This window comes from Homalodisca vitripennis, chromosome 5, assembly GCF_021130785.1.
Source record: "Homalodisca vitripennis isolate AUS2020 chromosome 5, UT_GWSS_2.1, whole genome shotgun sequence".
Taxonomy (NCBI): Eukaryota; Metazoa; Arthropoda; class Insecta; order Hemiptera; family Cicadellidae; genus Homalodisca; species Homalodisca vitripennis.
In genome coordinates, this window is record NC_060211.1 from 182,169,944 (window position 1) to 182,194,980 (window position 25,037).

A 25,037-nucleotide genomic window follows, 5' to 3' on the forward strand; every position below is an offset into this window, starting at 1 on the left:
TGTTGTGCTGGCCTTTCCTCACCATTTCTCAGAGTTAACCTTATTCTTCCTTACCGTTTGAAGACCCATTTGGTAATTTTTCTTCTAGGCTGAATTTGTTAATTCTCTTGTTCACGTATAAATTCTAGATAAAAGACGGAGGAAGTGTCTTTTAGTTCTTAAGATATAGTCATTTTCCCACGCCTTTGTTATTCTCATTAATGCAGTGTCATTTTCATTTTCTTGAAATTCTTTTGTGTTATCAGGCAGTCTCCATAAGGGTACATTTTCACTTATGTTACAGCCATTCTTGTAGAGCATAAAATAAGAATAATAATAATGTTCTCAGGCTGCCAAACTTACAATTTTTAATATTACCAGTATTTAACATACTCTGGGTGGGGGGGGGGGCTCCCTTACTTAAGCTTACCTGAGAGGTACGGAAAATCTCTATTGGTAACCCCCTTTTAGGTCAAGATACAAAGATCGTTTATTTTCCATTAAATAATACAGTGATTACAATAGGCATCGTCAGTTACATTTTGTTATTATCTACAACAAGATTGTTCAATATACATAAATAAACATATAGATACACACAAAAATAAATAGCACATATAACACAGACATTATAAAATATTACATAAAATAAATTTAACAGTTATTATCAAGTTTGTAAAATTGATCCTGCTAAAGCGTTCGTGTCACACGTCATGTACTCCTCAATATTATAAAATGGATTTTCTGCCAACCAACCCTTGAGTAATAATCTAAATTTATTTAGTTCAAGGTACCAACATTCCTTTGGCAGTTTATTAAAAGTGCAAATGTTCATGGAATAATGGGTGACCTGGGCTTTCTTGAGCCTTACAAATGGTAATTCTAGCTTATACTTAGATCTCGTATTATAATTGTGTACGTCCTGTCTTAGCTGATAATTATCAATATTTTCCCTAACATTGACTAGAGCGGAGAAAAATTATACATGTTTATAACAGTCATTATTTTTATATTCTTTAAAAATAGGACGACAGTGTTCTCTACTACCAGTATTTTTGATAACCCTTAGTGCCATTTTTTGGCCATATCAAAACTCTCTGAACCCCACAGCTGTTCCCCCATAGATTTATACCATATGATAATAATAGAATGAATAAAAGCATAATATGACATAATGAACATTTTTTTTTACTAACACAGACACTTAATTTACGTAACAAATATATAAACTCTAGATAACTTAACACATAATTGACTAGTATGATTATCCCAGCTTAGTTTGCTATCCAGGTGAATTCCTAAAAGTTTAACAGAACTCTTTGTGCTATTGTTGTCCAAAGAGAAAAATATTTCTTCGGTTTTTACCAGCATTTACAGTCAACATATTGTTTTTGAACCATTCAAGCGCTATTTGTAAAGATTGATTTTGCAATGTAACTAAGTCATTAAGGTGTTTGCTTGAAATTGAATAAAGTTGTGTCGTCCGCGTATAAAACTGATGCCACAGGGTATACTATTGGCAAAATCATTAATGGCTATAATAAACAAAAAAGGACCAAGTACCGATCCTTGTGGTACACCAAACTTGCACATTTTTGTTAATCTGAGAAATCGGAAAACCCTGAATCAACAATTTGACTTCTGTTTGTTAAATATGATGATAACAAGAAAAGTTCTTTACCCCTAATCCGTAGCTGTGTAATTTTTTTAACAAGAAGCTTGTGTGGTATACTATCAAATGCTTTTGACAAGTCAATTAGAGTAGCAGAGCATGGATCTCTGTTTTCAAAACTTATGAAGACTTATAGAGTGACTAGGAACTAAAATTTAGACAATGCAAAGAATAAGAAAATGTTTTTGAAAAAAATAACCCAGCAGCAGTGGATATTTCAGCCAAATTTAATTCATAATCTACATTTAGCAGGAACTGAAATGATGGAAACTTCCTTGAAAAGCCATTGTGTATAATTTGTTCTGTTCAATTTATTTCTATTTCAGTTTTAATCATTCTCAAAATGGTTACATGGTAATAGTAAATATGTATATAGGTATATATATATATATATATATATATATATATATATATATATATATATATATATATTATATATGAATGTTTGTATGTCCTTTCTAGAATTGTAAACTATTTGACATCATTATGAAAAATTTGTATACGTATTTTACACGTAGAAGGTTTATATGCTATGCCCATTGATGTAATTCACCACCAGGCAGTGCTGCACAAAATAAAGTTTTCAAAGCACCTGCACATTATAAACTGCAATTAGGAGACAGTTACGTACATCAAATAAACAAACACTTGTTTGAAGGCGCTAAATTATGATGTTCTGTATATTTGTCTTTAAGATATATTTCTGGTTGAACTTAAAGCTTGAGTGTTAGACCACTTTATAATAAAATACATGTTTGTGTACAATGGCTGTAAAAAAAAAAAACAGATTTTCTTGATCGTGGCAATTAAGGCAAACTCTACATCGGCGTTGGAAATATAATTAACTTGAACCAGAAGTGCTCATACAAGAGCAAAGCTTACGAAAAAGTGTGCAAAGCCACAGGATACAGCTAGTATCGTATAAATGAAAGAGGTCAGAAGGAACTCATATCACATCTTTTTTCTAAAACCTTCCCTATTTTCTTTATTTTTTGTTCTAGCCTGGAGGAATCTCTGGGTACATTTTAAGCAAATTTTTAGCCATGCCTGATTTTTATTTCTCCAAGAAAACGCTTGCTTTCTGACTTGTGAAAGAAATCATGTTTTCCTTCAAATAACTGTTTTCATGAAAGACATGTTTTATTAAACAGTCAATAAGTTGCCTGCAACAACTCCAGATGTTTCCCTGCTCAGTTCGATTAGAACTAGGAATTAAAAGAGTGGTTGGAATTTTCTTTACCAAGTTTACATTTTAAATAATTTATCAGAATAGATTTGATTTATTTACTCACATAGATCTATACATAACACTTAGCTTAGTTAACATATGATTTGTCAAATCAATTTAAAGCATTTCTTAAGTGTTGAAACATACTAATTCTAAAATAACTATGAATGAATTAAATATAAAAAAAGAAAGAGAATTATAGCAATAATTACATAATTTGCCTTAAAATTTAAATTGAAATAATTTTTCAAATTAAGTGTTAAAATTGTCTGAATTTAAACAAATTCAACAACAAAATAAAAAGGCCGGTCTAGAAGGCAATGTTGTAGGGATAATCTGAATCGTTTCAATACCCGAATGGTTTACAATTAATTGGGGAGCCTATTATACAGTCTTAGTGCAGTATAATGAGTCCCTTGTTTGTAAAGACCAAGCCTGCGAACTAGATTGCAAAGTAAGTCATGTCTCATCCATTACTGATGTAACAACTGTTTTACAATAAGTTTTGAACCCATAGTAATTGATTTGTTGATAAAACCAAATATTTTCCCTTAATAAAAAACATTCTTTGACAATTCTTACCTTTATTCATCTGAAATATACTCAGAAGATTAGTACAGGTCGCTGCATATTCTTATACATAACCCGACTCCACTATACGTTTTTGCAGTTTTAAGACATCAATTTCATCTGATTAGAGCCTGTTATTCTTGGACAAATAATAAGCTGTTCTGAACACATTATAATTGTTTCAAAATATGTCACTTTCACGGAATACATTGGGACTTGCTCATTTTAACAATTTTTACTCTATTGAATGTAATTAAATATAATTTCTTTTATAAGTTGTAACACATTGTCTTGACCCCACCTACTTGTCAAATCTTTCAGCAACACTATATCCAAGTATGAATTATTAATTAATTTCCATGTAGGCAAATATTTTGTAAATACAGTATTTACAAGGAAAAAGTCACTTTTACAAATACTAGGGTCGGTTCAAGAATATTACTGTTGATTTTGTACACAAATTAGAATCCAATCTTAATGTAAAATAATTTTCATATTCTGCAGCATCTCTTACATATTTTACAATTGGAGTTATAATTAAATAAAAACATTATTTTTCTCATATTGTATGTATGCAACAACTTATACAAAGCCTCTTTTTTCATTGCTATGTTTTCTGGACCCCGGCAATATTCTCTTTAGAGGGCTGAGACAAAGTAGTATTAACCTCAGGTAGTCAATTATTATCATCGATATTACCTGAATCTTCCAAAGGACAGCACATAGAAATCCTCCTGCGGTATTAGGAAGGATCTTCGATGGTACATTTTATATTGTCTCATCAAATGGTAAATGAGAAAAACCATTATGGTCTTCTACTCTTCTTTATTATTGAATTTGTTTACTTTTTCGTAGTATTTCATAAACCGTAATCTAATGCAGAATTTGCTTACAAAACCAAACGTTAACCAACCAGTTACAAGGTAATCACACAGTAAACAATAGTTTTGAATAGAAAGAAACAAATTAGTAAACGGCAGTGAATTTGTTTGAATGAACAAATACTAAACCAAGGGCATGCTTGGTTAGTAAGATAATTGGTGCATGAATAATCAGCAAGCATCAGCTACAAAGAACATGCGGCACATGGCTGGTAATTATTCATACATCAATTATCCTTTATTGGTTGTTTATTGTTTTGAATTTTACAATTATTTTCATGTCTCTAAAAATTACCAATACACATTTCTAAGTACAATCTGAATGGGATTATGAATTTGAATATTTTACTCGTTCTATTAGCGATATTATTTTTATTTTGTTCGTTAAAATTCAAATTCTTTATTGTCACATTTTTGTCTTACATGTACAGTAAAGATACGAAACTGGTATCAAGTTATTTCAATCTAAATCTTAAAAACTAAATGGAGTTTTAGTTTTTACAATCAATCTATTTTGTACAATCTAAAAATATTAATATAATTTACAATATATAGCCCAAAGACTTTCAGCTATGATTTAAACAGGAACTCGTCAATATTATACAATACTTTATTAGACGAATAAGTCTTTAGCGATTCTTTAAATGAATTTATATTATTTATAACGTAATATATTCACGCAGATTATTGTACAAAGTTTTCTCAGAGTAATGAGATAATTTCTCAGTTAACTTCAATCTGTGGATTGGATATTGAAAACCAGTTCATTTTCAGGAGCAGTTAACATGCTGGTTTTTACACACAGAATTTAAATTTTGTTTTATGTCAAATACAATTTAAAATATATAAAGAAGGAACAGTGAAAATTTGAAGTTTCTGGAATAAGAGCATACATGAGACTCTTTTTCAGAAAAAGTTTTGTATCTTGTGCACTTTTTTGAATAAAAAACTTAAATCTGCTTTGCTGGCATAAAATTCTATACTTCATTATTGAATACAAAATACCATAATAAATCGTTACTCTTGCGTTTAAATCAATTGGATTTCTCAAAACTAACATGGAAATAATCTCATTATACTATTGTTACATATATTATTAAAAAACTACACTTACTGGAAATATGATCAGTTACGATGATCAAACAACCTCCCCTTCAGGCTCACTAACCCGTGACTATATTGTTTATAATCTTTGTGTCACTTTTGTGAGTCATGTTGTCTACATAAGATTATTTATTGCTTTGAGCAAGGTTAACAGAGCTGAATGCCTTTAAATCTTACTCTGTTAAATTTTGTGCGTGTAAAAAATACTTGAGAAAAATTAGATAGCGTTAATTTTAGAGAACAAGTCAGGAATGAGACAAATGGTTTTGGCATAAATTTTCAACATGAACCAAAGCATGCTTCATTATTATTGGCTTTCGATTGAAGGTCACACTAGCAGATGGTAGGTGATAATAATCGCCTTTAAGTCCTACTAGTATGGCTTAAAGAGAAAAACTTCAAACAAAATCATCCTTACAAAAAACATTTGTCATAACATAGAACTGAAAAAAATCAAATTTGGGGAATAAAAATAGTTGACAGAGAGGGAGTAACACATATGTTTAAATAAGCTTTATATTTTCAGCCCAATGTTTCAAGAGCTTTATGTGGAGTCAAGAAACATTTATTGCCGTTCCACATGTTATATGCAGTGACAATGTCAGATAAGGTTTAAAAAACGCTACCATTACTTTTACAGTCCAAAACACCACCTTTTTCTAGAGAAATGCAAATAAATATAAAATTAAAACATTTTCTAAATTATGTTTAGCAGTGAATTAAAACGTAATGCTAAAATAAATAATAACAACAAATAATAATAACAAGTAACAAAACCAATAACAATAACAAATAACAATATATATATATATATATATATATATATATATATATATATATATATATATATATAACAAATTGTTAAAAACAGAAACATTGGATTATTAACATTAAAACTTAAATATGTAAAAATATTTGTCTACTCAATAGAAACCTAGGAGGAATTGCTTTAGCCATTTAACAAGACAATTTCTGATAACCCTTAAAGTGATGGGTGATAAAATGTCCTTCATATATTTTGAAAAATTCAGTCTTTATAGACAAGTTACAAATGTTTGGATTGTATGAGTATATTTAAACCATGTTAAGCAGAAATATGCATGATTAAGCAATAGAAAAAATAATTTATATCTTTACTTTTCAATAAACAATACCTATATGTTGATTGATCTAAATTTTGACATAATTGAATATTCAATTCCCATCTCAAACAAAATAAGTCAAATAATAAAGGGTGCACTTTATTTGAGAATGAACACTTTCCTTTTTCATCTCAAGAGTAGATAGTGTTACAATGCAAGCCATTAAATTATAAGGAAAACTTTATGGTTTTCACGCTATCTTAAAGCCTAATTTGTGACCTTGAGTCGTATTGGTATCGAGATAGTGACGCAAGAGTTTGCTTTGTCTGAAGTAAGCTAACGCGACAACAGGCAGGAATGTTGCGCTCTAGTCAGTTTTGTTATCATGTCAGCATCAGACAAGTCACGACAGGAAGGAAAACGTCTCGTAGCGGTTCCTGATTCTGACCCCTCTGATGCTTCTGTTCAGGATGGCTTCTCTTTACGCAAGCTGTGGGCCTTCACCGGTCCAGGATTCCTGCTCTGTATCCCTTACATGGACCCAGGAAATATCGAGAATGACCTTCAATGTGGGGTGAAGGCTAAGTATAAGGTATGTACTTTAGCAATTATTCAATTGCACTATATCAGATTTCCTGTTTTAAGCAAATATTCCTTAAAACTTAAATCAAAATCATTTGTTTGAAATTCATTACTGATAATAAATGATTACAAGATAACAGGATTACAGCCGTAATGGATTTAAATAGAACACAAAATGGCTTTCGTAAAAATGTCAGCACCGGTTGACAAAGGTTCTCAGTCAAACGTTCTCAGATCTGATTGACTGTGTGTATAAAGTCTTTGACTGTGCCAGTTATGGAATCCCACAATACAGGTTATCAAGCATTGGGATAAAAAATACAGATTTGGGTTGGTTTATCTCTTATTTAAAATCCAGAAAACAAAGAATAATTTTTAAAAATTTGGTAAAAATTGTAAATTAAACTGGGTTATTTTTAAATATGGTGTACCACAGGGTTCCATTCTTGGACCCTCTCTTTTCGTATTAAATGCTAATGATTTAGTTGATGGAACACAAATGGGTGTTTACCAGTATGCTGATGACACAACATTGATTTTTAAGGCTGACAGCACTGCCTCTATGTAAAACATTGTAGAGCCAGTTAGTAGAACTCGATTGTTTGAAGGATTGGTTCTCTGTCAATGAGGTCTGCATGAATGTGTCTAAGACCCAAGTAATTGAATTAAAAACCCTAATCCTAACAATGTCTTAAAATCTATACACTCTACTGGAATTCAAATATCAGTCCAAGAATCAGTAAAATTTCTTGGTATTGAAATTCATTATAAATTAAATTTGTATTCACACATTTAAAATTTAACAAAAGAACTTTCTTCCATAATGCCATAATGTTTTTTAAGAATGCTTAAATAAACAACAACATTAAAAACTTAACTTGCTGTTTACCATACTTACTTCTCCTCACATATGAATTACGGTTTATAAGTATGGGGTGTCTCTAGACATGTTGATAACGTCTTCATCCTGCAAAAGAATGCTGTGAGAATTCTAGCAGGCATACCTCCACGTGTTCATTGAAAAACCTGTTTTGTCAGTATAAAAATTGTAACACTTTAAAGCCACTATATCTTGGAGATAGCATGTTCAGTAAAATCAAAAATTAATACGTTCATGGAGAATTAAACAGTCCACAGCCATAACACAAGACATAAACCTGTTATAAAACTAGTACAGCATAGACTAACTTTGTTTGAACGTTCACCTCAGTATGTGGGGACGAAAGTTTACAACAGGTTACCTATACATCTTCGGAACATTACTTCCCCCAGTAAATTCAGAAAAAAAATCTACATAAGTGGCTTGAGCAAAGGACATTCTACTCTCTAACAGAATCGATAGAATACCATTAAGGAAATCGTTATACTCAATATAATTAATAGAGTAATAAGTTTTAATTATTATATTTATTATTTATTGTTATTGACATATCGTTTGTATTTGACATATTTTAATTTATTGTTCCATTGTATTATTTAACTCAACAATCAAAATTATTGAATGTACAGCCCTTAATATAGTAATCTATGATATATCATATTTTAAAATTGTTCTTTCATTTGTTATACTTATTGTTATTTGATTTTAATTTATATTTTAAGGATTTTAATGTAATTTGGTCATAAAATTATGATGGCGTCACATTTCTTATGAATGGATACATAAATAAATAACGGCAAATATCCATGTTAAGCAAAATGTTTAAAAACTGTTCACAGTACAAGCAATCAGTAAAGAATTAATATTTTTTTAATGCTTTATAGAAAACTCTATCAATTAAATTATCAAAGAATTAATAATTGTTATGATGAAATTTATTTTAATATGCAAAGTTTTATTTTATCAAGATCTTTAAAATGTAAAACAAGATGTCACACCATAGTATTACTGTTAAAAAAGTTTTACTAACCCCAACAAATCCATATTTTTGGGAGGGATATCATTTTTTGAGTATTAATCCTGTTTTTGACATCTTGTGATGAATTTTAAAAGGCCTTTATAAATGAAGAAGAACAAGACAAAAACAGGAAAAAAGGTGAAAATTAGAGATCTGTAAGTTGACTTCATCCAACTCAGCCTCTAATTGAAGTTAGAATTTTATTTCCTTTCGAACTGTTTTTGTTTTGGATAGAGTAGCCAGAAATTTGTATCCTTGGTGTTGATTTTATCTTATCAAGACATTTCATTTGATATACGAGGGAACACAACATTGAAAATGTTGAGTTAACCACCATCCCTATTATGGTGGTGAGGTACTTTTTAATTCTATCAAAAACATCTTTGTGTGATGTTATAATACATCACAATGAAGATGTGAAAATTAAAAAGTAAAAGTAAAGTAAAGAATGTCTTATTTTACCAGGCGAAGTTAGGGCTAAGAAGCCCTCTCTAACACTTAACCTGGGGACCAACGGCTTAAAGGTGACTTCCGAACCACCACCAATGGCCCAATGGCCAATGGTTGGTTGGTAAAATTCTCAACTGTTCAAAAGTTATGGTGGGGTGGTTGTACAAGGGGTTCAATTAATTAACTTATTGAGAACAATTTGATGAAATCTTTGAATTGTGATTTGTAATGGTTTGGAATGTCAAGAAGAGAAAAATTCATTTGATCATCATTAAGCTCAAGTCAGCGATGCTTTTAGCTTTCTGGCTGACAGTGGTATTATCAATGACAGTATCGTAACATTTTTTATAATTAAATTCATGGCATAAGGCACTCCCAAAGAAGAAAACAGTTACAACAACCTCTAAGCCTTTTAAAATACAAAAAATGTAATTAAATTGATCATTCAATAATTCATTGATCTACAAATATATTTTTATTGAAGACATCTGAATTTTTAAGATTTTTCACACGGTCTTCCTTCTTTTTCATCCATTTTACCTTGGTCTTTTCTACTTTTTCATTTATTACCTTGCCAGATTCTATGGATAGTGCTGCTGTCGACTCTGCTTGCGTTGCTGATGCAGCGGCTGTCTCTGCGCCTGGGAGTGGTGACGGGTCAGCACCTGGCTGAGATGTGTTACCTGCAGTATCCACCTCTGCCCCGGCTCTTCCTCTGGGTCATGATGGAGGTGGCCATCATCGGCTCTGACATGCAGGAGGTCATCGGCACAGCCATCGCGCTCTATCTGCTCTCCAACAGACTGTAGGTGAAGGATAACTTACTGAATTGTTGTTTTTTATCAGTAATATTTATTTATTTTTGAGATAATAAAGTCTATAAACTCGTAAATGTACAATTTTGAGAGGATAAGGAAGTAACATTTTTAATACCATTACAGGATATGAATTGTGAATGTTGAGTTTAGCTACAGTGCGACTAATGTCAGCAATAAAAGCGATGAGAACTACGTTAAGACTATTACAAATTTGCCATTCAAAGAGATGACTGAAGGATTTCATGGCCATTACTCGCTGTTTCTCTTGTCCTAAGGGCGGGAATTGTGGAAGCGACAGTGGCTGTATTAGGATCTATTTCATATTAATGAGAAGTTCCTTGTTTAATTTTTAAGGAGACAGAGGTTTCAATTCCAATGTCACCATACTAAATAAAATTTCAAAAAAGGGACATGATAATATAAAACCACATCTGTGGTTTTTGTTTGTCTCATGCTCCTTGCCATTTATCTAATTCAGTCACATCAGGAAGGCAAGCCTTTAGCTAAATGGCTCTAATACAAAGAATGTGATCTTGTTGTTATGTTGAGTATGGAGTATGACATTGTGAAGTTTTTAATTTTTGACGTCGTGATTGATATTTTAGTCAGAAAGAAGGCAAGACAAACAGTCATATAAGAAATGTATGTATTGTGTGTAAGCTTTCAGTCGTGTAAGTTTATTTCATTTACAATTGCAGGGGGAAAAATCACTTTCGGAAATTGTATTGTATTTAATTTTTTAATAATGCAGTAAGAGTATTTCCTGTTTAGTTGGAAAGCTATTTTAACAATAATTAATTCATGTACATTTTCAAAATTATGACTGAACCAGTCTATTAAAACAAGCATGTTTTGTATAGATAAATAAATAATCTATATAAAAACCTGTATAAAAATTATAATTTTAAATAAATAACCTGTATAAAAACCTGTATAATTTTAAACCTGTTTTTAACTTTACTGGCACCCTAGGCTTTTCAAAGAATTGCGCCCCTCAAACTGGGTCTGTTGTCTGTCGTACAAACAGTTGCGCACGAGTCTTGTGTTTCACTGCTTGTCATCTATTACAGTTAAATATCAAAACAAATAAAAACAAAACTCAACTATGAAACATGGTTCAACTACAAGTTTACGTTCAGTTGAATGCAAGTTAAAAAATACCTTGAATATTTCAATCAATGGGGAAGGTTACAATCCTGGATACGCCTATGTTTGCAGATATGAATTGTTAGAACAATTATTCCTGGAATTTTGTTGACTATTGTGAAATTTAATTTGGTTTTTTAAGTGCTTAGAAGTATAACTTAAGAATAATTGAATACTGCATCTTTGGCCAGACTAGCTGGATAGATTCTGTCATTGGACTTAAAATTAATAAATACTATTTCAAATAAAACTCTAGGCAAGATGGTTTAAGAGATGAGTCCCTTTCTCCACCTAAATGGAATATGGGTTCCATTTTTGACTAGAAAACAGAAGTAATGGATTTATTCTCAAAGCTTCAAAGAAGAATGGTATTGAGGAATTAATTGGTCTTCACAAGTCCCTGGCCAAAGTCTACTCTTGACTATTATTGTGCCTTATAGTTTCCTAATCAACAAAGTCATATTGAATACCTTGAAAAGATCCAGAGGTGTTTTATAGGATACTACCTTGATGTTCCTGTCCACCTCGTTGAGGCGTCTCTTGTTCTTCTTCCTTGTTTACCAGAAGGCAATAGGCCTTCAGGTAACAAGGAAACTGGAAGAACTGCTAAGAACTTCTCAACCGTATTTACATTCATGTTTCAAGATCTAACTGTTCTCCCAACTTATTCTTATGCCATTTTCACTAAGAGATGCAAGGCTCTCCTCCAAAACTGTTGTCGACTTGGTAACCAACTATGTTATCAGTTCAACTTCTTTTATGACAACCAGTATGCCCTAAAAAGAGTATGTCAAAGTTTAGTGGGTTTAGAAGAAGTATACTTTCACTGCTTGTCATATTACATTTACTAGGTTATTGTTGTATTATTTGCTATTTTATTAAAAAAAAAAACACTATTTGTAGATTTGTCTCAGCTTCAAAGAATGGTCACAGTATTATTCATTAATTTTATTTATTTTTGTTATAGTTAGATCAAATGATTAGTGTTAAATCTATTAATTAATTCTATTATTATTGCTGTTATTGTTTTTATTGAAAATGTTGTTTGTGTTATGTTATACAAATTCTGTTAGTAAATAAATAAAAAAGTAAATGGTAAGAGTTTGTATTTAAATTTTTTAACATTGTTCTCAATTTAATTTTTAGTAATTGGTTCAAATCAGCTGTGAGACTACAAAATCTCTTAGATATTGAATTGATTTCACTGACTTATTAACATTATTGAAGAGAACCAAGGCATTCCAAACTTCTGTAAATTATTATGGTCAATCTCATTGCCAGACTATTTTTAGGAATTCAGTCAAATCCACTCAGTTCCAAAGTATTTAGGTTAAGCTAACAAGCAATTAACATTACTTTATACATGTGAAAAATGACGAATTTCAGTTATGCAATCAATTACGTAGTTCCTTAGGGATAGTTTTTTATTTAGTCGTCATTAAAGTCAGCCTTTTTTGCAGTATCTTGCTTTGGCTATGTTCCAGTATCCCACTCTGGGTAGGGGTTGTGCTCACTGTTGTGGACACCTTCATGTTTCTGTTGCTGGACAGATACGGTTTACGCAAACTCGAGATATTCTTCGCAACCCTTGTTGCTGTTATGATCTTTACTTTCGGATACGAGGTAAGCGTGTCTGCAGATTTGTTTCCACTGCAGAAGATTCATAAATTGATAGAGTGCTAGATTTCATCTCTGAATGCCATTGTTTAGATTTGAAACATATCTAATAATTTTTTATTCTGGATTTGTTTGTGAAATTGAGAAACTGTAACTATTTTACTTACCCGTATATTTTTAAGTCCCTTAATCAGATAACTGAAACATATCTGTTTCGAAACAACGTAGTTTCAAAATAACTAACCTTTTAACTTGTAAAATATTAATGAATAATATCTTTGAATATTTGTCGATTAGCAGACTTAACTTACAAAAAACTAGCAGTAATTTAAATATCACAGTGTCCTTTGTTTGAAGTTTATTATTGACGATGGAAGGTTTGAAAGGATAACAGGATTTTGGACATTTTTACCATTTTTATAGGTTATAAAATGTATAACACAATATTTCGAGGATTGAAATCTATCCTCTTTGTCAGGTGGGAGAGGTATTTTATGTGTATTTATACCTCTCCTATCTGACGAAGAGGATAGATTCCAATCCTCGAAACGTTGTATTATACCTTTTTTAACCTATAACAACGGCAAATGTCCGAAAATCTGTAATCACAAAGTATTTTACTAAGGTCAAATTCTTACATTACCTTACAGTTTATGTAGGGTAGCTGTAGGTATTTAAAATAAAAGTAACTGTTTACCATCAGATGTATTCAAACCAAGACGATTTGCAGTTCTGGATAGCCAAACCTGATGGCTCTGAGATACTGCAAGGTCTGGTGACCCCATGGTGCGAGGACTGTGATGGATCAGTGGCACTTCAAGCCATCGGCATCATTGGAGCAACCATCACACCTCATAACCTCTACTTGCACTCAGGCCTTGTTAAGGTAACCTTACTGAATACTAGTATTACATTTGCTTCCATAAGGATTTGTTAGTGTTTTAAAACTTTGGACAAGCCGTCACCGGAAATATTAATACAAACTTGCGTTTTTTATCGTACTAATTCTTCCATACTGAACTGTTATCTGTAATTTTTAGATAATGCTAACTTTAATAAGGACACTTGTTTTATAGTACTGCAAATTATTGACAACAGTACAGTGCTGAATTAAAGAGTCAATAAATAGTAAGAACAACATCTACTCTAAACGAAGGAAAAACAAAGCAAGTACTGTTTAGTAGAGCACAAAATGAAAATGTTGGGCTCCCGATGTTAGAGGTGGAGGAAGAAACTAAGTACTTGGGAATTATTGTAGACAGTGCTCTATCTTGGACACCTCATGTTGATTTGGTCTGCAACAAATTGAGTACTGCCCTGTATGTGCTCAAAAGAGTTAGAGCTGTCACAGACCTCGCAAACAGCTAAAGTTGCTTATTTCTCACTATTTGAATCCCACATAAGATATGGACTGCTTGTTTGGGGTGGATCAACTGCAGGAAATCTGAATAGAGTCCTAATAATGCAGAAAAAGGCTGTGAGAGTGCTAGCAAGCTTGGGACCAAGAGACACTTGTAGAAGTGCCTTTAAAGACCTTGGTATCCAAACTGTTACTGCCTTGTTTATCTTTCAGTCCATCATTCACATTCTCACAAGCAATGCTGAACGATTCATTGACATCCATACCCTCAACACCAGAAACGCAGTCAATTTCAACCTTCAATCTCACAGACTTGCAGTGTTTGCCAAAAAACCTTCCTATGCAGGAGCAAAATTTTTCAATCTACTGCCAAGAAATCTCAAAGAAGAGAAGAGACTATTCCCATTCAGGACACGTCTCACCACCTGGCTGGCCGACAAGACATTCTACTCCGTTGAAGAATTTTCAAATTGGAGAGATTTGACAACCTAATTTATAATTACTTTTATGTATTGACACATATTCTGTACTCTACGTTCACGAATAAAGTTTGCTTTGACTTGACTCTATGTTTTCATGGTTGAATTGTAATACAAAAATGCATAATATCACATTTCAATGCAAATCAGATTGTTTTATTCGCTTCCAAATCTGGATGTGACATTAGTCTGAGCAATGACTTATATGATAATAAGTAAACACATTAACTGTATCCACACTCGTACTGATATCATTCATGATTAGCACCAACCACAATTGTTGTCCACATTTTGGATGATGTCCCTCACTAGACTCTACCAGAGGACTGATATTTATTGTTATTGATGTACCTACAGTCTCGTGCAGTGGATCGCTCCAAGGTATTAAGGATCAAGGAAGCCAACCTGTACTTCTTCTGGGAGTGTATGATGGGATGTCCGTGTCCCTCACTATCAACATCATGGTCTCTGTGTTTGGCCATGGACTCTACCAGAAGACTGATATTTATTGTTATTAATGTTCCCACAGTCTCGTGCAGTGGATCGCTCCAAAGTATCAAAGATCAAGGAAGCCAACCTGTACTTCTTCTGGGAGTGTATGATGGGATGTCCGTGTCCCTCACCATCAACATCATCGTGGTCTCTGTCTTTGGCCATGGACTCTACCAGAAGACTGATATTTATTGTTATTAATGTTCCCACAGTCTCGTGCAGTGGATTGCTCCAAAGTATCAAAGATCAAGGAAGCCAACCTGTACTTCTTCTGGGAGTGTATGATGGGATGTCCGTGTCCCTCACCATCAACATCATCGTGGTCTCTCTGTCTTTGGCCATGGACTCTACCAGAAGACTGATATTTATTGTTGTTGATGTTCCCACAGTCTCGTGCAGTGGATTGCTCCAAAGTATCAAAAATCAAGGAAGCCAACCTGTACTTCTTCTGGGAGTGTATGATGGGATGTCCGTGTCCCTCACCATCAACATCATCGTGGTCTCTGTCTTTGGCCATGGACTCTACCAGAAGACTGATATTTATTGTTATTAATGTTCCCACAGTCTCGTGCAGTGGATCGCTCCAAAGTATCAAAGATCAAGGAAGCCAACCTGTACTTCTTCTGGGAGTGTATGATGGGTCTGTCTGTGTCCCTCACAATCAACATCATCGTGGTCTCTGTGTTCGGCCATGGACTCTACCAGAAGACTAATATTATTGTTGTTGATGTTCCCACAGTCTCGTGCAGTGGATTGCTCCAAAGTATCAAAAATCAAGGAAGCCAACCTGTACTTCTTCTGGGAGTGTATGATGGGTCTGTGTGTGTCCCTCACCATCAACATCATCGTGGTCTCTGTCTTTGGCCATGGACTCTACCAGAAGACTGATATTTATTGTTATTAATGTTCCCACAGTCTCGTGCAGTGGATCGTTCCAAAGTATCAAAGATCAAGGAAGCCAACCTGTACTTCTTCTGGGAGTGTATGATGGGTCTGTCTGTGTCCCTCACCATCAACATCATCGTGGTCTCTGTGTTCGGCCATGGACTCTACCAGAAGACCAATGCTGACGTTGTAAGTTTAGATGTACAGATTTTTAAATTTGAATTCGTAAGGTGAAGGAAATTGGACCTCCTTATCTCAACCTGTCTAATAATGAAAATAAAGTAAAATAAACCTTGGAAAGTGTTCATAAGACTACATGAATTTTGGTTCTTAGATTTAAACGGTGGTCTCATGGTTAAAATCTAATTTTTTTTTATTTATAAGGCACTAATCTTAAAAATTAGAGCCTAACTTCTTTTCCTCAAGAGAAATTTAATGGATTTAGAAAATTATAACTATTAGACTTATCTATTATTCATTTTGGAAATCTACGAAATAAATTAACAATAGAATTTTATACTAGTTGTAGTATGTAGTTTAAGCTTTGATTGTATTAATTGTAATTGTTGTAGAGATAACTCGTAGTCTCGTACAACACTATAAATTGAGGCATGAACTAAGTAAGCGCTAGGACTGTGCTCTGTAGAGCTGAGGTAGTAAATACTTGAACTGTAACAGTCTAAGTTATGTGGAACAGTTCTAGTGTCAGACCTCAGAATTATCTTAAATAATCCCTTGGACCTCAGAGTAACTCCTTCGTTTGAATGACTTATCTCCTGTGTAACTAATACAATCAAACATATTTGTATATAGAATTTTAAAATAGTAATGTCTGTACAAAATATGTTTTTTATACAAAAATTGATTCATTTATTGATTCATCATGTTGAAACATTTTTAACAAAACTAAAATCTTGGGATATTTTGGCCTTGTGGGGGAGAGCAATCTGTTTTCTATAGATGTTTTGGTTTAAGATGTAAGGTCAAAATATTTAATGATTTTGTTAGTACTTTTCTGACCCAGTGTGGAATTCTTTGACGGTAACAAGGCCATACTGTATAGTTGGTTTTGAAGTATTTTTAAAACAAATTTGAAATTATAACTCACATCATTTTTCAAACCATTCAAAGAAAAGAAAAGTGTAGCTGGAATTTAATTAAAACATTAATAGGCCTGAAGCAACTCTCAGACTACTTTTCAGATATTTATTTTTGCAAGAAAATAAATCTAAAAGCGTATATTTTTCCAGATGAACCTCTGTCTTAACAGTGATGTTCCTCACCATAACATTTTTACTGTAAGTATATAATAGATGTCATACAACATATTATAAACATATATTATATATTATTAATATTTACAGCATAAATGAATGGCTTAAATCTCATTAATATTAATTTCTTGATAGCTCAAATATTTTTCTATCACAACTCATCAATATTTTTTTAGCATTCCTGATCAAATGTAACTCTGTGAAAACAAAAAGTTCAAATTTTCAATCATTTCAGGAGAAAATAACAATCCTTTGTTGCATTTTCCACCACAAAATTGTTTTTAAGAACTAATACTTTTTATAAGATAAATTTTTATGGTGGTTCCCAAAACCTAGCGTTTCAGTTTTTGTAACAAATCTAGCAAATTTTTGAAAAGAGAATAGTGTTGATATAACCTAAATAATGATAACTCATTTCATTAATCAATATTGAAGTTTATTTGCATATGAATTCTTTTTGTTTCGAGTGTAGAACAACACAGAGATAGTAGAACTGGACATCTACAAAAGTGGGATATTTCTGGGTTGCCAGTATGGGGTACTGGCAATGTACATCTGGGGATTAGGAGTTTTGGCGGCAGGGGAAGGCTCTACCATGATGGGTTGCTATGCTGGACAACTAACCATGGAGGTACTGGTAACTAATCTACTTAAAAATATAACTTAACGTAACTTTAAGGTTAACAGAGTATGGACCCTTACTTTTGATCATATATATATCAATGACATAACATTGACTGTTATGCTAATACGCTTCTCTACGCTCACGGTACAACTTTTTTCATTCTGAATAAACTAAAGAAATTAACCAACACCAACATAAACAAAGCATCAAAATGGTTTAAAGAAAAGGTTTTTTTAATGAATGAATCTAAAACTCAAAACATTTTGTTTACTTTAAAATCAATTCCGGAAAATAGTTTTAATCTTGAATAAAGTAGTGTAATAAAAATGTTGAGAATTCATATTGATAAGATGGGGATCTCAAATTGATTTTCTGTCCACTAAATTATCTAGAATTATTTTTTTATTGAGACGTTTATCTTGCTGCATAAGTGAAAATTATGTTCGGACTGCATATTTTGGCTACTTTCAGTCAGTTGTGATATATAGATTAATACTGTGGGGAAATAGTGCTAGAGTTCAGGAAATACTGGTGCTTCAAAAGAAAGCTGTTAGAATTGTTGGTAAAGCTGAATATCTCGCTCATTGTAAACCTGTTTTTATTAACCAAGGAATTCTTACAATAGTTAATTGATTTTTGTTTGATTTTTCTGTTTACATTTTAAATAATGAGGACTTAATAAACCATACAAAAAGACATAATTACAACACCAGAAACAGAAACATTTTAATTGACTATTGTTGACTGAGTAAATCTTTGAATTGTCATGTTGTAGTTGACTTAAAAGTGCATAACAAATTGAAACATTTACTTGAAAAACACTCTCTTAAAATGTATTAAATAAACTTTATGAATGGCTGTTACAGAACCCTTCCTATAATATTGATGAGTTTTTTTCTGTTAACAAAATAGACTTTTCATGATTGTTTCAAGACTTTGTCAATACATGTAACATGTTTTACGACAAATAAACTAATTTATTATTTTTATGAAAATAACAAAGTATCTAATTTAGACCCTTGTGGAATTCCCATAGTATGAACAGACCAATCATAATAGAACAATACATTTGAAGGGGTTAATTATCTTATTTTCATTGCATGGTGTTCTACTTGATTGAAACTGAAAAAACTTATTTGTTTAATCGGAACCTTTCATTACATTCAAGAAGTTAGTACATTTTTGTTATTTATCGAGATTTTATTACACAAGTAGGCCTACTCCGAATTTCAGCCATTAGCCAATGTTTAGACACAAGAGCAAATACAACTGCCCTAGCAAAACAAAGACTAGTTCTAGGTTTTATTTTATGAACTGTGATTTGTGTGAATTAACCAATAAGGAGACACATGAACCAAAATGTCTGCCACAGCAAAATAATTGGCCTAGCTTTGAGAGCATAACTCTAGCCATCACCTTTCATATATTAACAAATCTTTTATAATCATTTATAATTTTTTGATTTAATATGAGTTTAACTAATGTGGAGGCACATAAACAAACACCACTGCCCTAACAATACTTTTGACTAGACCTTTGTTTTATTTTACTTAATGTTTTCATCCACTTTTGATTTGTGTGAATTTCTCAATGAGGAGACACATGGAACTAAAATGGCTTTAACAACAAAATTATTTGCCTAAACTTGACAGCATGATTGCTTAGCATCACCGATTACTGATTTACATTCATTAAAATTGTATAAATGGCAATAGTCTAATATAAGTTCAATAAACAATCAATCACAAAAAGTACTTGCTCCGCCAGAACTCGAACCCGGATCTCTCAGTTGCTGGGTGAATACGTTACCACTACACCACAGAGCCCTTAATTATTACAATTCAATTATTTTGTACTTGGCCGTATCTGTCACTTATATTTACATTAATTAAATTTGTATGAATGGCAAGTCATTTGACAGGTATTTGGTATTCTGGTCATATGTTTGTTCGGTTATTTAAATGCATGTATGACAAATACAGCCAAAGTGCAAAATAATCGAACCTTAAAAAGTAAAGGCTCGATTACTTATTTAGAAATCATCGATGATACTCTGTAATCTTTTGATTTAATTTAAATTAACAATATATTATTGAATTTTACAAGTTAATATACTAGAAAAAGTTATTTTCTCTAGTTAACAGACAACTTAATTCTCAAGTAAATACTTTTTATTTTTATTCTACGAAATCTGCAAGTTAAGAGTTTGTTTTTACGTAGGGGTTTCTCCACCTGAAATGGACCAAGTGGAAGAGAGTACTGTTCACACGTTCAGTTGCCATCTTGCCAACATTCATGATAGCATTCTACAGCACCCTGCCCGAGCTCAGTGGGCTCAATGACCTACTCAACGCCATGTTCAGTATACAGATCCCCTTCGCCACTCTGCCACTCATTGCCTTCACAAGTAACCCTCAACTCATGGGCCAGTTCGTTAATGGCATGTAAGTATTAGTACTATTCAGTATACAGGTCCCCTTCACCACTCTGCCACTCATTGCCTTCACAAGTAACCCTCAACTCATAGGCCAGTTTGTTAATGGCTTGTAAGTATTAGTACTATTCAGTATACAGATCCCCTGCGCCACTCTCCCACACTCATTGCCTTAACAAGTAACCCTCAACTCATGGGCCAGTTCGTTAATGGCATGTAAGTATTAGTACTGTTCAGTATACAGATCCCCTGCGCCACTCTCCCACTCATTGCCTTCACAAGTAACCCTCAACTCATGGGCCAGTTTGTTAATGGCTTGTAAGTATTAGTACTGTTCAGTATACAGATCCCCTGCGCCACTCTCCCGCTCATTGCCTTAACAAGTAACCCTCAACTCATGGGCCAGTTCGTTAATGGCATGTAAGTATTAGTACTATTCAGTATAGAGATCCCCACAGTATAGAGATCTGCCACTCATTGCCTTTACAAGTAACCCTCAACTCATGGGCCAGTTCATTAATGGCATGTAAGTATTAGTACTGTTCAGTATACAGATCCCCTTCGCCACTCTCCCACACATTTCCTTCACAAGTAACCCTCAACTCATGGGCCAGTTCGTTAATGGCATGTAAGTATTAGTACTGTTCAGTATGGAGATTCCCTTTATATTTTCTTTTTATTTTACAATTTTTTTCTGAAATATCTTAGACGATGGAATGGAGGTATATATAAGTAGAATTCTAATAAGATTAGTTGTGAAAGTTTTTATGAAACATAATTTGTAATTTAGTCGGAAACATGTTTGGAAAATGTTACGTTTCAGTTACAACTTCATTATACTTCTATTAAAAAAACTTTTTCAACTTTTGAGAAATTGAACTGAATGCTACCAACAGTCAAAGTTTTCAGTCTCCATTTCTATCTTACACCTCTTTATTTTTTATCTTCTAATCCTGTACATAATTCATAATCATAACAATAAGACATGATCGGTCGTTACTGTCTCAGATTCATCAAGATCTTTACGAGCGTGGTATCTGTGGTAGTAATCTGTATCAACGTGTTCTTCGTACTTTCCTCATGGCTCTCAACTGCTCTCTTGAACTACTGGCTGCTGGCAGCTCTTTCCCTCTACTGCCTCGTCTACTTCTCCATGTGTGGCTACCTTGTGCTACACATGATTGCCAACATGACAGCAGCTGACAACACGGCACTCTCACGTGCGCTTCTCTGCAAAACAACATGGACGAATCGGAATATGCAGTTGTGGACCATGTAAATAAGACTTAATAAATGACTATACGTTAAGTAGAATTAAATATGATTTTGATTTTAAAGTTTCACCTTTATTTATCCATATAGTTATAGTGCCTTAATATTTAGCAGAGCAATGGTTTTCAATTCAATTTAATATTTTGTACTTAGCCAGTAACATAAATAGACACAAACAATCAAAGTACGATAAATTCATAATGTATCTATTAATGTTAATAATAAAATTAAATTACCTACACTAATTTAGTTTTGTCTGTTTTGGAAGTGAAAACAGATTTTAATACAATAAATTCCTAATTTACCTATTAAAATTAATAATCAAAATAAATTACTAACTTTGTTTTGTTTGTTATAATTTAAAAAATCAGAAGTTAATTGGTATTAGACAAATTCTTACAATGATGCAATAAACATAGCCAACACAAGAGTAGAAAATATTATATAAAAGTAATAAAACAAAATTAAAAAACACCATAGTTTTGATACATGAACATCCAGATCTAAATGATTTACAAATAACGTAGCTATGGCGGGAGGGGTTGATTCAATATGAATGTTGAATTTGGCTCTAGTTCACCTTCCTCTTAGTGCAGTGAAATTGCCACAGACTCGACTCCTGGAATCGAAATTCACGTCCGTCTAAAGAGATAAAAAACTTGGTGATGTTCAAAACGAACATTCTTTGCATTATTTTGACATCAGGGGCACGTAGACCTAAAACAGCTCTGTCTGGTTTCCTAGTAGTCATCCAGTGTAATCTAGATAAAGAAGTGTTCTCAATGTCTCATCAGGTGCTCAATAGAGTGCACTGCAATGTTTTAGAATTATCCCAAAACCAGGCAGAGCAACTGAGTCGCAAGTTCTCTGCACAATCAACACTTAGCTGGGGGGTAGCTAAGTGTCGATTGACACTTAGCTGGGGGGTAGCTAAGTGTCGATTCAATGTAAATTTTTTAGTTTCAGCTGAACTAAATGTTGAGAAATGGAGACAAACTCAATATTCTCATTAAATAACTTAGACACAAAATAACTGTTAAGTAACAAAGTCTTATTAACACTTCCCCTAGCATTACCAGTTAGTTTATTAAATACTTGATTGTCACACGAAAGGTGACAGCTTTATGTTTTTTGTAATCTGACTGATGACCAAACCCAGTGGCGGCTCTTCCACTGGGATTCTGGCCAGAACACCCCCTCAAGAAAATCAAGAAAAATAAAAACTATAAATAATATTTATGTAGATAATAACCTAACTCTAAAACATGATAAAAGTTTCTAATAAAATAAATTGAAAACAAAATATCTCAGTAGCAACACATTTGAAGTCAGCGATTCAATCTTCAGTCTTCAAACTGCAGGCTTCAATGTGAATCAACTTGCAAAGGCTTTCGACCAATGAGGAAGAACCAATCAAATCCAGTGCATATAACCTAGAAAATTTAGAACAGAGCTCTCACTACAGTGCTGCTGCTATCTATAGGCAGTAAAATGAATCACTTGAGAAACTAGATATACACAGCACACATGGTTGACTTGTATCACAATGGCATTGATATTCAAATTCAAGTTCAAATTCTTTATTGTCACAGTTTACATAACATACATTCTTTAAATCCAGCACAGCTGTAAGAACGGGTAACATTTAAAGATATAAAAAAGGACTTAATATTACTATCAGTTATGAAACATTGTCAAAGTCAAAAAGTTTAATTAATTAAGTATAATGTTATACAATTAAATGTGTACAATGTTATTATAATTATAAAAGTAAGAAAAATAAAATAAAATGTTTAAATTTATGCATTTATTTATATTCATAATGTTACTAAATTATTTTATCACATATATACTCTTCAATAGAGTGATATTATTTTTCTTGTAACATATCTGAAACTTTTATTTTAAATTCATTGTATTTTTGTATTGATTTCAATCTATTTGGCAACTTATTGTATAATTTTCGTCCAAAATATTGTGGTGAACGCTCAAACAAACAAAATCTATGAATTGGAAAGTGCAACAGATCTCTATTTCCTGTATTGTAATTATGGTTATTGTGATTTGCAAAAAAGAGCTCAAAATTCTGCCTTAGAATAGAATAGAATAATGTTTATTGTCATTTTACAAAATGCATTGACAAAGTCATAAATACACCTAAGTGGCGTAGTCAAAAGATAATTCCCAATTATGGAATAAAATTGTACAAAGTAAATAAATATAATGAACAAACTACCTCGATCTGTACAACTCTTGAAGCTCCGACTTGACTTTGGTTACCCATAAGACCAATGCAAAAATATTTGCTAATGCTCAGCCTAATCCCATGGAGTGACATGCATCATCATCAAACTCGGTGTTTCTACTAAAAAAATTAAGCTTCATGCACAATTTCAAGTCTACAAATCGTTAATTTTCGAAATATCAAGCTGACAGAGAGACAGAAATGAAATTTTTCCACCCCACGAGTAATAAGCTTCGCTAAAGCTCAGCCAACAAGTATATATTGTGGATAACCATATACAATCACAGCTGTATACAGAACCACAAGATCTGTAACACTGTATTTTTATCCTTAATTTATTTTAGTATGTTTACTATATTGATCAAAGAACATGGCTCTTGCATTATATGGTAGAATAATATTGACAATGCATGAGTAGAAAGGTTGGCACAATAAAGAATTTCAAGGTACAAATACTTAATTTGTTATAATTTAAATTAACTGATTTATTTATGGCATCCCAAATATTCTTAAAGGCCCTGACAAATTATAGACAATATGACTCATTATGTTTTATTATAGACAAGTTTTTTATCGTATTTAATTTTTAATTAGAGTTTTAATGATTTCATCATACAAATGCATTGTGCTACAGATGTATAACCTAAAGTATCAAATGTGCAGAAATTTGTACTGTACATGATCGTCTGCAAATAATATCACTTTGTTGAACGAGTCGTTGAACTAATCTTGTTTCTGTGAAAAATAAAAGATATATTTTCGTTTTGTTGCATCACGAACAGGTTTATGTGTATTACATAAAATTCATAACGAGCCACTTCAGACCGAAGGTTTCTGACAGTAAACAAGTTCCATTTTAAAAACGCTATCTCGACACAAACCAGATAAATAAAAAAATTTGGTTATCAAGAGTTTTGTATGTACAACAAATTAATGCAAAGAAC

General features: G+C 32.5%; 1 protein-coding gene across 5 annotated transcripts in view; it reads left to right on the forward strand.

The window, feature by feature from the left end:
* Positions 1-21,895, forward strand: part of LOC124363283 (protein Malvolio-like) — a 55,676-nt gene extending 33,781 nt beyond the window's left edge. For 2 of the 5 annotated variants that reach the window (XM_046818499.1, XM_046818497.1), the window contains 7 exons: positions 12,895-13,033; positions 13,731-13,913; positions 16,274-16,432; positions 17,494-17,541; positions 17,990-18,148; positions 20,363-20,586; positions 21,585-21,895. In XM_046818499.1, the coding sequence (XP_046674455.1) occupies positions 12,895-13,033; positions 13,731-13,913; positions 16,274-16,432; positions 17,494-17,541; positions 17,990-18,148; positions 20,363-20,586; positions 21,585-21,855 (1,183 nt within the window). In that variant the 3' untranslated portion in view covers positions 21,856-21,895. Of the gene's footprint in view, positions 1-6,668; positions 7,109-10,024; positions 10,252-12,894; positions 13,034-13,730; positions 13,914-16,273; positions 16,433-17,493; positions 17,542-17,989; positions 18,149-20,362; positions 20,587-21,584 lie in introns of those variants that run through there. The other 3 variants (XM_046818500.1, XM_046818498.1, XM_046818501.1) reach the window with 3 other exon arrangements.
* The last annotated feature ends 3,142 nt before the right edge of the window (positions 21,896-25,037 follow it).